Source organism: Venustampulla echinocandica (genome assembly GCF_003357145.1).
Source record: "Venustampulla echinocandica strain BP 5553 chromosome Unknown scaffold_1, whole genome shotgun sequence".
In the NCBI taxonomy this organism is placed as follows: Eukaryota; Fungi; Ascomycota; class Leotiomycetes; order Helotiales; family Pleuroascaceae; genus Venustampulla; species Venustampulla echinocandica.
Window position 1 is genome coordinate 4,559,344 of NW_022474206.1, and position 14,490 is coordinate 4,573,833.

The 14,490-nt window shown below is 50.1% G+C and overlaps 4 protein-coding genes across 4 annotated transcripts; 2 read left to right on the forward strand and 2 right to left on the reverse strand.

Moving 5' to 3' along the window:
• Window positions 1–154: 154 nt before the first annotated feature.
• Window positions 155–5,837, reverse strand: BP5553_04019 (uncharacterized protein; the record flags this gene model as incomplete). Its single annotated transcript, XM_032012642.1, has 8 exons — window positions 155–1,221; window positions 1,275–1,436; window positions 1,497–1,815; window positions 1,863–2,174; window positions 2,785–4,464; window positions 4,519–4,592; window positions 4,650–5,759; window positions 5,810–5,837. 8 exons carry the CDS (start codon window positions 5,835–5,837, stop codon window positions 155–157), a joined length of 4,752 nt encoding a protein of 1,583 aa, XP_031872335.1.
• A 1,257-nt stretch (window positions 5,838–7,094) lies between these two features.
• On the reverse strand, window positions 7,095–8,671 carry BP5553_04020 (GroES-like protein; the record flags this gene model as incomplete). The annotated part of the gene is made up of 5 exons (XM_032012643.1): window positions 7,095–7,325; window positions 7,424–7,511; window positions 7,642–8,142; window positions 8,296–8,433; window positions 8,496–8,671. 5 exons carry the CDS (start codon window positions 8,669–8,671, stop codon window positions 7,095–7,097), a joined length of 1,134 nt encoding a protein of 377 aa, XP_031872336.1.
• A 1,100-nt stretch (window positions 8,672–9,771) lies between these two features.
• Window positions 9,772–12,069, forward strand: BP5553_04021 (PalH; the record flags this gene model as incomplete). Its single annotated transcript, XM_032012644.1, has 1 exon — window positions 9,772–12,069. The coding sequence occupies one exon, from the start codon at window positions 9,772–9,774 to the stop codon at window positions 12,067–12,069; it is 2,298 nt and encodes a 765-aa protein (XP_031872337.1).
• Window positions 12,070–12,806: 737 nt separating this feature from the next.
• BP5553_04022 (Uncharacterized protein) lies at window positions 12,807–14,333 on the forward strand (the record flags this gene model as incomplete). Its single annotated transcript, XM_032012645.1, has 3 exons — window positions 12,807–13,001; window positions 13,051–13,785; window positions 13,833–14,333. 3 exons carry the CDS (start codon window positions 12,807–12,809, stop codon window positions 14,331–14,333), a joined length of 1,431 nt encoding a protein of 476 aa, XP_031872338.1.
• Between the last annotated feature and the right edge of the window lie 157 nt (window positions 14,334–14,490).

Here is a 14,490-nt window from a genome sequence, read left to right on the forward strand (position 1 = left end):
CATCCCGTGGTATATATATGCAGCATACGCACATCTACATCTTTTTAAGTAATTACCGCAACATTACGCTATGCGAATAAAGCAGTAAGTGAGTTCGGAGCAAACCGACCAAGGCCATTCTACAACCAAGAAGCGCCTTGAGCAGGGGTATTATTCATATAATTCCACCAGGAGGATCATAAGTCGCCCCCGCGTTTTGATGGGCACGACCCATCCCCCTATCTAGTCCCGCACTCCCAGGAGCATCGCTGACTTGCCCGACATCGGGCAATTTCCTCAGCATAAACATCGGTTTCTTGCCCTCCTTATCTAATTGTTTGAACAAGATTAGAGGCTTCTCATCTCTCCCTAGGCACCGCTCCTTATCTCCGTATACGATATACAATGCATATTGCTCCCACGGTGCATTGATGTTGTATTTCTTTAGGGCAGCGGGCAGGACCTTGTAGCATGGATCCTCCATGCTTACGCGGAAGGATTTGAATATTTCTACTGAAGCGCCGCCGCCGGAGCTACCGGAGGGTGTGTCGAGAGCAGGTGTTTGCGCGCGCCGTAAGGGAGCGGGCTTGGTAGAATCGCGGGAGTATGTTGAAGGTTGGTATTGGTCGTTGTCGAAAGTGCTACGAGCGGGAGTCGGTTGATCTGAGCGATAATAGTGAGAGGCAAGGGTGGAGCCGTTGAGTGTCGGGGGCGATGTTGGTGAAGGCTGGTTTGGAGATGGGTGGCCTGGGGATATGGATGGTTGCGAGCCGCCGTTCATGGCAGCTAAATGTGATGACGATAGGACGGCTCGCTCTGCAGCATTGGCAGGATCGAGCGCTTGTTCCATCAGAGACCTTTCTTGGCCTATTTGCATATAGGTTGGTGACGCATTTTTCGGTGGTTCGAAGAATAGCTTTTTCGTGGAGAGATTCCTTGATACACCACCCCCAGATTGTCCAGAGGATGTTGTTTGCGCCGGTGGGGAGATGATGTTCGAGGTATCGTAGTTATAGGATATTTGATTGTTCGTGTCGGTGGAAGGGTAAGGGAGTGGTTGTCCTTCTTTCGCCATTCGAAATACAGGGAGTAAATCCTCCCTTAGTCGAGTGTATTCCGCGGTTATTCGTCGCAATTCCTGCTCCGCGATGCTCATCCGCTCATCTCGTAACCGTAGTTGCTCGACGAGGAGTTTGATGTCTTTGAGGGTTGCCGTGGCATACTGCGCCTCGGCATCTGCGGCTGTTCTTCGAGTTAGAAGCTATTGTAGGGAAGTCGAGCTGGTAGACACTTACACAAAGGAACATAGTGATCGCTTTCTAGGGGGATATCCTGCTTGATTTTGATATCATAAACGCTCTTCAGGATTGTGAGTCGATGGCCAACGCTGGTCACCCCCATTTGCTTCAGGTCGTCATGGAGCAACGCTACCAGTGATTCACCAACGATATCATTTTCTGCTCCACATCAGCGCTACTACTCTACAGTCAATGATCCTCAAAGAGGCCGGTCCATACCTAAGAATTGTTCTGCATATTGGCGCAAGCCTAGACTGCCTACAAAGTCGGCGCACTCATCAGCCGTCCATTCCGTGATGATAGTCTCTGGCAGCCTATCTCCGCTGCTATGGGCGCCATATGTCGTCGGAGTATGCTCGTTCGACGATAGCCCTTCCGAGTCGGTGGGCGAGGCCTCGGAATCGGTGGCCAGGACGGGCGAACTGGCGTGTACGCTTCTCTCGTATTCATCGTCCGCATCAGACTCTGGATACGCGGTGCCCGATTCGAATGCCATGCTGATGTTGAAGCAAGGGGGAACACCAACGGCAGGAGGGGACTGAGACAGGAACGGCGTGGGAGTTGGGCGGCAGTCGTAGTTCGGACGGTCGCAAGCAACGAAGCAGTAAAGCAGCGCAGCGCAGCGACAGTGGTCTCGTCGTTAATGAGGTCGCAGATGGCCGAGGTTGGCAGAGTTGACAGAGTTGGGCTGTTGAGCTGTCGAGCTGTCCAGGTGTGAAGCAGTTGGATCCTTGATGAAGTTGCACTCGTTCGCTTCCACCTCGCTAACTCGCTGAGGCTGGGCTCGCTGGCAGGCTGGCTGGGCTTGGAGTCGTGGCCGCGGTCAAAGGTCAAAGGCCAAAGGTCAATGGTCAAAGCACTGGCTGGCCGGCCGGCCGTTGCGTGTTGATAGCCGTCCTGCCAATATCTTAGTCAAGATTTGGCCGCGTCGCTCCAACCCGAATGCCTGCTGTTAATATACGACTAAATAAGCGTTGGCCTGTCGGTCATGGTTGCGATGAACTTAAAAGTGCAGTGCCGCGCGGCAAGGAATGCAAAGAATGCAAAGTCAAGGCTTTCAAGTGGGACGACAAATTCCAGAGATATTGAATATAGAGTATAAAGTATAAAGTATAAAGTATTGCACTAATTGCATGCACGCCAATTCGAGACCTAAGAAGGGCGGCGCTTCTTCCTTCGACATGCGAGAAGACCTCAGTCAGGGAGAATGGAAGGGAAGATATGTACGAATGCGCCGAACAGTATACAGATCGCACGAAAGCTAAATATCCAATATGGTATCGATAACCCGCGCCAGGGTCCATTTGCTCCATTCCCTATTTGCCAGTACGCCAAGTGAGATTGAATTGCCACCAAATCTTTCGTTATCATTTGCATCGTCTCGACGCCATTTCTACCTCGACGCCTGCGCCCTCATCTTGCGAGCCAGCCAGTCCCCAAGCATGCCATCCAGGCGCTAGAAGCAAATTATTAGCAAGGTTCGAAATAAACATTGGACGCCGCTTACATTGGTTATGTCGGCCAATTTTGCATTCTCTTCGCGGAAGAGATTCCCCACAACCGGATGGTCCGGCCCAGCAGGGACTACACCTGACTTGTCGTATACCACGACAAGTAGGTCTTTGATATCCGCGTCGTCGTCAAAGAATGTTCGCAGGTGAGCATCGCTCCACGTCGGAGTTGATGCGGACGTCGTGGAGCTTGCCTGGTCTTTCTTTTCTCGAGCATCATCCGCGTCAATAAGCTCAGGCGAAACCGACGACCGAGGCGAGGGTGGCTCTTCTTGACTCGAATTGTCACCCATCAGAGGGGGTGGGTACGATTGCACAGGGGTCATTGGAGACACCTCGACTGGAGACTCTGATAACCTCTCTTCCGTCGGGTTGGGTTTCTCTTGCGCAGGAGTTGATGTATAACTATCCGGGAAGCTGCCTGGAATCGCTGCCTGGAATTGCTTACTAGGTGCTAGTTCGGGTTCCTCAACAGAAGAGTTGTCTGGTGAGGAATCGAAGTCATCTAGCTCGACACGAGCCTTGGCTTTCTTAAGCTTCACGGGTTTTGGTTCGGGGTTACCCGATCGAAGTATCTTCGAGATAGGACCAACAGATTTGTGCTCCTTGGGAGCTACGGCAACAGGCGTAGGATCCCGAGCAAGCTCAGGTGAAAGGTCTCGCGGTTGCACTGAATTTTCAGCCGGATCAGATTCAACCAGACGCATAGATGGTGTTTTAACAGGTTCTTTAACAGATTCAGCTGGGGTTGCCCGATCCTGAGGCTGCTCCAAAGGCTTAAGCTCTTTCGCAAGGCCTGCCTTGCGACCTGTAACTTCGTTCCGAGGCTGCTTCTGTAGCTTACTTGGGTGCCTTTGGATTTCCGATGATGATACCGGGGTTTGTTCTTCGATAGATGCGATATCGTCCGAATCTTTACTGGGAACTGGTGATCCTCTTGCATTTTCAGTTGACCGCTTCCCGGCCATGAGTTCGTCGACTTCTTCCTCTGTCGTCTTGGCTCGCTTTTCCTTCCGCTTGAACAGGCCACTGAGCATACCTGGCTTCTTGTCTTTCTCTTTCTTGTCCTTCTTATCCTTCTTGTCTTTACTTTTCTCTGGGCTAGAGTCCTTTTCAACTTTATCCAGGCTAGGTCGTTGTTTGAAGTCTTTAGAATCATTTGATGTTCGGGTTGAAGCACTGGAATCATCTCGAAGCAGGTTCGGCGTAAGTGTAATCTTCCTGGTTTCCACGGTATCGTCCTTGAAGAACGAATCTGTATTTCTCACCGTTCCGTTCCTTGACTTGCTCTCCAACTTTCCATCAAAGATCTCATCGCTTGTTCTCGTAGTGTCATCGTTAACGTCGGATACCATCACCTCAGCTTTAGCATCAGGCTCAGCTGAAGCCGATATAACCTCTCTTACTTCGGCACGTGGCTTCAGGGGTTCGACTCTGTCAACATCTTCCTCATCAGCAGTAGCATTTTGCTGGTCAGCAGTTTGTTCTGCTTCCCCATTCTGCCTGTAGTATTCTCCCTCGCCGTCTTCTTCCTCATCTGTTGAGTAGTCGATGTCGGAGGCTTCTACGTAGGTGGGAGCAGCAAATGCAACTGTTTTGGCATTTCTTCTCCGAATAGCCATTTTAAGAGGATTTTTGGTCTTTTCGGCTTGGTCGCCCAACATGGTAGATGTGAGCTAGAAAGATTAGCAGGGTTGCTATATTAGGCAATATGAGCTATCATAACATACATCAATATTTCTATGCTTATTTAAACGTGCTAACCGTTCAGTTGGCGTCTCAATGTGCTCTGCAGGTAGGTACCCTGTAAATTTTGTAAGCTTCATGCTAACTGACAAACACCCTACTTTAACCAACTTACCAATACTACTGTCTTTCACCACCCTTACGAGCCACCAGTAGCTATTGCTGTCATCCAGAAGCACCATGGTGTCTCCTTTCGTGGCATTGGCCTGCCCCTCGACTGTTGCGACAAAGGTATGGAGGGCGTAAACGAATTCGAAATCGATATCCTCTGTATCTTGTAAGCATTCTCCACCCCAACCCGAATCAACAAATCTAGAATCAGCACTGTAAGGAATGTCATAATCATCATCTTCCTCGTCGGAACTGTCGTAAGGCAAAGTCAGGGCACATTTGAACTGGTCCTCAGAATTGTGTCGGTCCAGGCATCTGTCAGGCAATCCATCGGAAAATGAATCATGCTCACAAGTTTGGTGGTAGTGGCCGATATACTGCTTCATGAGTTCTGCTGGGCTTGGTGATACCATACCATCTGCTTGACGGCGGTCGTCCAGTTCGGTATCGCTGTCGCCATCACTGTCGTCCAAGCGGTCCGGATACTCACCCGGAAGATGATGATTGTATTGAATTTGACCACCTTGGATCATCTCTTTACCGACTTGTCCATGCTGGGATTGTAACGAGAAGTAGTCTGGCGTCTCCAAGAATGGAGGTGAACTTTCGCCGCACGCTTGTGAAAACGACACAGGAGTGGATGGACTTTTTGAGAGCGGAGAAGACCTCTGAGGCCACAATTGTGGAAGGGAACACCCACCATCGTCGATTGACGGAGAACTTGAAATCTTGTCCATCATATCATCATCCATGTCATCGTCACCCTCTGCATCCGCCATTTCAGCATCCTCCGCACTCAATCCCGTGAGGCCACCATTTTGCGCAATCGCCAGGGCATCTTGCTGTTGGTAGTTGGACCCATTCACCTTGGAACCGACCGCAGCAACCATGTCATCTTCCCCATACTGTTCAAGCTGCTGCACCTCACTGTTGGCCCATTCTCGCGACACTCGCGGACTCCTATGGTTCTGCTCCGCAGCCTCTGCAGCCACTTCCCGCAATGCTTCAGCATGATGGGAAGCTGGGGACCCGACCCCTATAGGGCCTGCATTCGGGGGTTTTCGCGAGTGGTCCTGGGCGGAAGGGGCATTTTGGTCTTGCAAATCAATCGAATCTAATCAAGTCAGAAGCCTATTAATCGGTGGAGGGGATACCGAATTGTACCTGCTCGTATAATCTCTGGTCGTGTCATGGTGTCTTGAGCGCATGGAGTCTCCCGGTTCCAACACGGAGGAGTGTTCGGGGCGTCGTCCTAAGGGGTTCTCGATGCACGCAGCCGTAGATATCGCAAGCTATCCAAGCAGCCTGGGACTTCCGATGGTATATCCGCAGGAATCAGCCTGCGCGGTCTCAACGCTGAAGTCGCGTGCTCCAAAGGGCGGCAGTTGTGTCACTGCGAAATTGGGCTGGCCCACAAGGAGACTCGGAGAAGTCAAGATCGAACGAAAGGAGTCCCGAAACATGGAGCTTCGCCGGCCAGGGACTACTTCGTACGGATGCGCGCACGATGCGAGAGAGTCGATTATGGCCGGCGGCGTCGTCGTCGTCGCTGCAGATGTCGGGTGGAAAGGGGAAAGGAATGTCGACCGAACTGGGATGTGCAGGTACAGTACCGTACTTTCGTAGGTGATGTGATGCTGTCTTGTGGGTTCTGTCCAGAATCCGGAATTTGTTTCCAGCCACCCCCCGGGTCAACATGAAACGAGCGTCCCCAGACACTTTGGCGCCCCAAGAAATCCAATCCTCGCTTATGGTGGGTGCTAGAGCCTAGAATACACTCCAGGACTAAATATAACTGTTGCAGTACTGCTTATTGTTATCACTCCTCCCGACTTCGCCCACCAGCTGGCTGACCCGACATTAACATCATTTACGATATCAAGATGCCGGGACATGCGAAAATATGCGAAAATATGCATCGAACATGCGCCTCCACGCTTTGGAGGACACGTGGGCCGAGCGAGGCGGCGGCATTGAGATGCACCATCGGTCTGCAGATCAAACTCGGAATTCTCCTATATTTGCAAGGGGCCAGCTGGAATTTGGCTCTGAGCACTACGCACGAAGGAAGTATGGTGGCATTCATAGTCCGATGGCCGGCGATAGCTCACTCTATGCCACATATTGCCCATACGAAGTACACCTAGGTAGGTATTAATGAAGAGTCTTCCGGTGCTTTGTTATTAATCCTGGGTGCCTGAAATGCTTCGTCGATGGGGCGTTCACTTCACTGCACGGATGGCCCCCAATCCGCCCCAATACAACCTTACAATGCCTTAGAGCATCAACCCCAACTTACTATTAGTACTTAGTGTCTTATACTTAGTTGACTATATATAGTATTTTTTTTGGGGTCTCTTAATACTATATATATGTTCTTTAAATCTATTGCGCCTTTGACTTCCATTAAGGTACATAGTCTTTATTCCTCCTTGCCTGCTTAGAAGCTTTATGTAAGTACCACAATTTTTGCCCCGGCCGTATTTTCTTCCATCGCTTTATGTGCTTCAACGATTTGGTCGAGGCGGTAAGTCTTTATCGGAATTTTAATTGAGCCATCCACGACTTTTTGAGCAATATCATCCAGGGCCGCGAACTTGTTTGGGGAGGTGGAAGCGTATATCGTGAGAGAGACGGTGCTAGGAATAAGCTCCATGGGGTTTATATGATCCATCATCCACTACAACATACTAAAGGTTAGTATCGCTATTTCGAAGTACGGTTATGCGTTCGGCCAAGCGTGGAGATGTAGAAAACATGTAGGGAGATTTAAAGTACCTTTCCTCCTGCAATACCGGTCAAGCATACAATTCCCTGTTCTTTAGCACATTTCAGCGAGTCTGCAAGCACCGTAACACCGACCAGCCTGTAGAATACCATTAGGTCAGCTTCTGCTATTCTATGCAGTTTCAGGAATAGATATACGAGTGAAGAAGGAAATATGACATCTCTCAGATGAAAATAGAATGAGCACTGGGGCGCTTGTTGATGCTTACTCTAGGATCTTGCTGAAGCCTTCAGGGTGCCTCCGTCTCACTTCTTTCGCAATAGAGCCATTGTCTATGAATACGTCATCGGCGCCGCTGTTTTTCAGCATTTCTACTCGCTCAGGCTTTCTGGTTGTGAGTGAAACAGAGGCGCAATTGCCTTTCGCTAGAGCTAGGGCAGCCAGACCGATAGACGTAGTTCCACCTCGAATAAGTAATTTGTCCTCTGGTTTCAGTTGTAGAGATAGGTAGAGTGAGCCCCAGGCTGTCTTCATCATTTCCGGGAGAGCACCAAGTTGTTCCCAAGGAATCTTAGTCTTGACAGCTTGGACCTGACCGGCAGGTACACAAGTGAACTCTGCATAACCCCCGTCGAAGAGTCTACCCATGCCTCCCATAGCCGTAGCAACGACCTCTCCTTTTTCAAATTCGTTTCCGGGTGACTCTTCCACTAAACCCACCGCCTCGATGCCAAGGACTCTTGGGAATTTGACGCTGGGTGAGTGGCCTCTGCTTTGGGTTAGTTGCCATATTCTTGAATCTGCTATATTTCAAGTTGGACGAGAAGTGAAAACTCATAATCTTCCAGCTCGGTTGACTTATACTTCGCATATAGTAGTTGAGATGATCAGCGACGAGTTTATTCTAGCCAGAGACGAATACGTTAGAGAGCCCCTGCGCTCCAGGATATTTGAAGACTCTTCATGATTCTCCCCAGAGCCGCCAGAGTGATACGAGGACATACTACCGGAAACGATGCCTCGACTAAGAGATTCGATGCCCTTATAGCGGAAGACCAAGCTGGTAAATATAGAAGTATTGACATCGGGAAATTAACAAAACTGGACTTAGGAGGCACATACTGTCGGGTGAACATCTCTGATCGATTCAAGCCGAATGCCTTCACACGAATAAGGACTTGTCCCACGATTGGCCTTGGTCGCGGCCATTGCTGCACCTTGAGAACCTCTGGGCCGCCCGCCTCATGGATCACCACAGCGGTCATTGTTGGTATTGTGGTCATTGTTTTAGACGCCATAGTGGGCAGAAGTTGGACGCTGATCCAGGCACTCTACACGGTGGCTTCGACTTCGAAGCTTGGATGGCTTTATATCAACACTCCAGACAATGTGGGTACCATAATCTCGTACATATCGGGCGGCGTTAAGGCGACGGAATAAAGCGAAACCCCGAATGATGATGTATTTTTGTTCTGCGTACTGCTTACTGCTTACTGTTCAAGGGACTTGGTACTCTCAACGTATAATACCTTGACCTGGAACCCCGCAGCCGAATGCCATTAATAATAAGTGCCATTCTGAAAACACCGTGGTTTGGGAATATCTCCAAGACTCTCACCCGTGGCGCCGGGCTGCCATTTCAGCGCCCAGCGGCTCTTCCTTCGCTGGGATCGCGGTGGTCTGAGAGCACTGGGTGATCATACGTAGTAAATCCCACGGAGCGATGTCTTTGTAGTCTTGGTACAAGAGCTTAATCCATCGGTTGAGTCTTGACATAAGCTTTTGCCAAGTCGCCCAGTTTTCTCCAAGCAACTGTGGCATGCGTGGCATGCGCGGGAGACTTGGATTTCGTCCCCGTTCATTGATTGTCCATTGAAACATTACCTATACTGCGTCGCAAATCCCAAGACTCCCGGAGGATTTCCGCCTGCTGTTCGAATTGATATTTCGAATTGTCAATGGGTGGGTCGGCGTCCCAATACTCAGCCTATCCAGGTACGAGTACGAGTCCAGTGCTACTCTATTCTCACGGCACTACGTACAGTCCTACTCCCGTAGGAACAGCCTGAGCGGCACACAGCGTGAAACCCCACGGTTCAAACCTCCGACACAGCATTCGCATTGAGATCATATGCCTCCTCCTCCAGCTTCCTTGGGGACACGAACACGAACATCCAGCGCAGCGAAGCGGTACCCCATGTACCCCATATCCATATCCACATCCATCTCTATGACCGTCGGACTCTGTTGCGAACCGTCGCCCCTCGAGCATCGCAGCGCTCGCCACTGCTGACTCTAACGACTTTTCCTCTATACTAATTCATACCATGTCGAATTTCGATCATTAAATCCCCAACGAAGTGCCGCGGCAGGGCCGCTACGAGATATATAATCGAAAATGCATAGACGACAGCTCATCAACCTGGCCCGACCAACGACGTCCTCAGCGCCGCCGAGGCCACAATGTACTCCCTTCACGCTGCCCTCGAACGGAGTGCTGACTCTGGGAGTCTCGTCGGTCATCACCCTCACGTCGGATGCGGTTTTCACACCGGAGTGTACCGGCTCGAGCGACGTACTCCTCACCAATGGTAACGGGTCGCCCCAGTCCTTCAAAGACCTGCGCGATCCGTTCTATGCCTCGATCATACCCGAGTGCTATGCGCTTGCGTCGGCGACGGTGATTGCATATATGCTTGTCATTATGCTTTTCATCACCCCAAGGACCTTTTTACACGATGGCATGATTATACTGGGACGGCGAGGTTTTACAAATGGCCCTTCTGGCAGCGATACCGCCGGGGTTGGAATCGGTGGGCGGCCATGGCTTCAGAAAGTGGCAGCAATGACGGTGGCTATATCTCTTACGATCGCAACAGCAGATAGCTTCCGAGTGGCAGAACAGCAGTATGAGATGGGACTCATGGACGCCACTGCGCTCCAGACTGAAGTTGAGGATGGGATGGAACTGAAGATTATACGCGTCATATCCGACACATTCCTCTGGCTGGCCCAAGCCCAAACTCTGATAAGACTATTTCCCCGCCAAAGAGAAAAAATCATCATCAAATGGACGGCCTTTGCTCTCATTACGCTGGACACGCTGTTCAGTATCCTGAACAACTTTGTTTACAATGGGAATTCACGGCCGCGCAGCTTCGTCGATGCCATCCCTGCTCTGGCCTACCTTTTCCAGCTAGCTCTTAGTCTGCTTTACTCGGCGTGGGTTATCTACTATGCTCTCACAAAGAAGCGATATGCCTTCTATCATCCAAAGATGAAGAATATCTGTCTTGTGGCGTTGCTATCTTTGGTTGCAGTCTTGGTACCGACAGTCTTTTTTGTATTGGACATATCACAGCCAACGCTTGCAGGATGGGGAGATTATGTTCGATGGGTTGGTGCAGCGGCAGCCAGCGTGGTAGTCTGGGAATGGGTGGAAAGAATCGAAGCCTTGGAGCGAAATGACAAAAAAGATGGAGTCCTAGGAAGGGAAGTATTCGACGGGGACGAGATGCTTGAAATAACACCTTCATCGGATTCTGGCTTGGGTCGAAGAAGAGGCCAAAATGACGATGGTGGTGGTGGTAATGGTGTCACCACGGGCTCCAACGGGGTATCATGGCCTGCTATGGCTGGCATCGCGAGTCGTTATCGACCGCGTGCCTCCGCTTTGCGAGAATTTGAGAGAACGAATAACCGAAACAAACCTCTTCGAAAGGCCACAAAACGAATAGCTCGGGCCCGGCCGCCTTTATGGCCAACGCGACCTCCACCCGCACTTACGCCTGTCAGCAGAACAGATACCACAAGCGCTGAAAGCACTGTCTATGCGGTCCGATACCACCCTATCAGCGAATCAACCCCACCTGCTAGAGAAGCCGAGAGATCTTCGGATGTACCTGGGACTGACAGCATCGAAGTTACTGGCGCGCCAATAATCAATCAAGTTGGCGTACCCGACCCTAACAAACCAGTCACTATTGAGCAAATGGAGGAGGTCCAAGAAGGGCCCGGTGCAAGACAACGCCCAAATATTTTACGGAATCTTGCAAACGCAAACCTTTTCCGAAGGAAAGTTCAGGGCCCACCCCTGGAAGTCTCCGCGCACACAACAAGACCAGAGGAGCCTGTCAATTCCCATGAACCGACCTACGGATGGGACATTCGCCGAAGATTTGGGGAGTTTGCAGCGACGCAGGCGGACAGGTACCATGATAACGCTCGGCCGAAAGTCAGCGCTGCTCCTCTCCCAGTCACAGTAATTCCGGCGCCTCCTCGACGGCATAACCTCCAAGCCACATTGGAGGAATTGGAAAGTGCTGAGAGAGGCGAGATGCCACAGAACGATCCCGGATCAAGATACATACCATCAATTGGTCACAGCCGAACCTATCCAGACGAACCTTCGCGGTCTCAAAGACTAAGCGACACGTACACATCCAATAGTGTCAACCGGCAGTCTATACACCAGCGAGGGGCTGTATCCTTCGTCACTACAGAGCGAGACCGACAGGCGGAAGCTGAGGAAGCCCCACTATCATCGATGAGCGGAGACAGAGATGGGAGTGGACCTCTTCCTTCTCACAGTAGTACCAGCCGAGCCCGAACTCCCGCCTCGCCGCTAAGAGATGGCCTACCTGTCGTGAGCATTCCTGCTCCCCCTAGGCGCCCGAGACCTCCCGATGACGGTTAAATGGTTAAATGATGATACTTATCATGTGCTTTCTGGTTGCTTATATAGCTCATGTATGAAGAAAAGGCGCTGGACTTGTGTTTGGGGATATTATAGCGAGTGTGGCGTTCGGGCATTGGGAAGGTGGGCGGGAGGACTACGTTCCTTCGGAGTATTTATTTGCATGAGGGATCTGCATTTGCATATATGTACAAATGACATGTTGACGAAAGGATGATATAAAAATCTAGGTTTATCTTACGAATAAATAAACATAACTGAAATGAGATTAAAGACATTTAAATATCACTTTTCAAGTAAATTTAAGCTGCTCCATAAGTACCTGTACCGCCTACCTTAGTAACCGAAATACATGTATATGAGAATATAAACGAAGGGCTCAACCATATATGATGTCTCCCCTCAAATCACTTGCTAGTAGACAATGTGTTTTTAGAAATATCTTAACTGTTTTCCAAACTTTACCACCTAGGGACAAGAGCCGAAAGTCATATCAAAGATCCCTGCCCGAGGCTGACATACGCGATTACTATAGACTAAATCCGGTTATTGTAGCGAGATAAGCTGGGAAGTTCGGCTGCGCGAGGCTCGCGGGAAACTCCATAGATTTTAATTCCACCTCATCGAATTGTCAGACCAGCTCACGGCTTTGAACTTCTTGGTGACTGTGAAACGGGCTTTTCTATGTGAACACGCCATACTCTGTTTCTGGGATGATTCCGAACGTACAATCCAATATGGAGGCGTTCCCGCTCCTCTCTACGACTACCAGCGACACATTAACGCCCCTTGCCACACACCAGCAGAGCATTGAGAAACCCCGAGTTCGACGACGGTCCAGTGGGCTAGGGAGCGAGATCAGAGTTGGGGATACAAATGCGCCGGCTTTTGCGACGTTGAACGGAAGACCGGTGACTCCCGGTGCAGTCAAGGTCAGTCTGGCATCTTTAAACCCCTATGCCACAACTAAAGATTACGTAGCAGCAAAATGAGACAGATCGAAGGAAACCATTTTCGAAAAGACGGAAAGCGAAATCCATTCTTCGGCAACTGCGTCGGTACGCTGTTAAGCATACGTGGTTCACGCCCTTAATATTAATAGGGCTGTTCCTCTTCGCATATTCTCTCAACCCTACCGAGTCGAATCCTATACACCACTTTTTATTCTTGTCTTATCGATTACCTATTGAACCAGGCAGTGCGCAAGGAACAGTGCCTCAATATGGAAAGGGACCATGGGATATTGCGTTTGTAACCTTCTACATCATTGTTCTATCATTCACACGTGAATTCATTATGCAGAGGTTTCTACGACCACTGGCCAAAAGCAGCGGCCTAAAGAGCAGGGCGAAGCAGTCCCGGTTCATGGAGCAGATGTATACCGCGATCTACTTTGGAGTTCTAGGACCCTGCGGGTTGTTTGTTATGAGCCGGTCGCCAGTTTGGTATTTCAATACCAGAGGCATGTACGAGGGGTTCCCGCACAAGACCCACGAGGCTTATTTCAAATGCTACTACCTCTTCCAAGCCGCATATTGGGCTCAGCAGGCTCTTGTGCTTACGCTGGGAATGGAGAAGCCCAGGAAAGATTTCAAAGAGCTGGTTGGGCACCACATCACTACCCTCTTCCTCATTGGGCTCAGCTACCGCTTCCATTTCACCTATATGGGACTCGCGGTTTACATCACTCATGATATTAGTGATTTCTTCCTCGCGGTAAGGCTTTCTTTGAACATTGCAGACAATTTCTAATAATAGACAAGACCTCTAAAATCCTCAACTACCTCGACCACGTCTTAGTAGGACCCTACTTTGGATTTTTTATAATGACGTGGTTATATCTCCGACATTACCTAAACCTCCGAATCCTGTTGTCCGAATTCAACGAGTTCAAGACCGTAGGTCCGTATGAGCTCGACTGGGAAACCGAACAATACAAATGCTGGATCTCGCACTGGGTCTCAACCATCCTCCTAGCAAGCTTGCAAGGCTTGAACTTGTTCTGGCTGTACTATATTTTTAGAATCGCTTACCGATTTGTATTTTACAATGTGGCCGAAGATGACCGGAGCGACAACGACGACAACGAGTTCGCCGAGGAGCAGAGATTGGAGGCTACACTAGCACAGAAAAATGAAACTGGTATCCTCGAGAATCCAAAGGCCGTGGTCAATGGCGAGGCGGTTATGGCAAACGGGAAAACCACGGCGGCGGATAACCGAAGCGATAGCATGGTGAATAGGAAGACCAATAAGAAGACCTGAACGGATCCAGACAGCAACAACGGAACCTAATGGCGCGTGGGGAGGAGGCATTCCTTGATCTGCGGCGTAGGTTGTCTGGAGGAGGGACGGACGTCGAGCCAAGATTCCTGTTGAAGTCAGCTTGAAAATCGTGTTGGAGTAGGACCTGAAGGGGCAC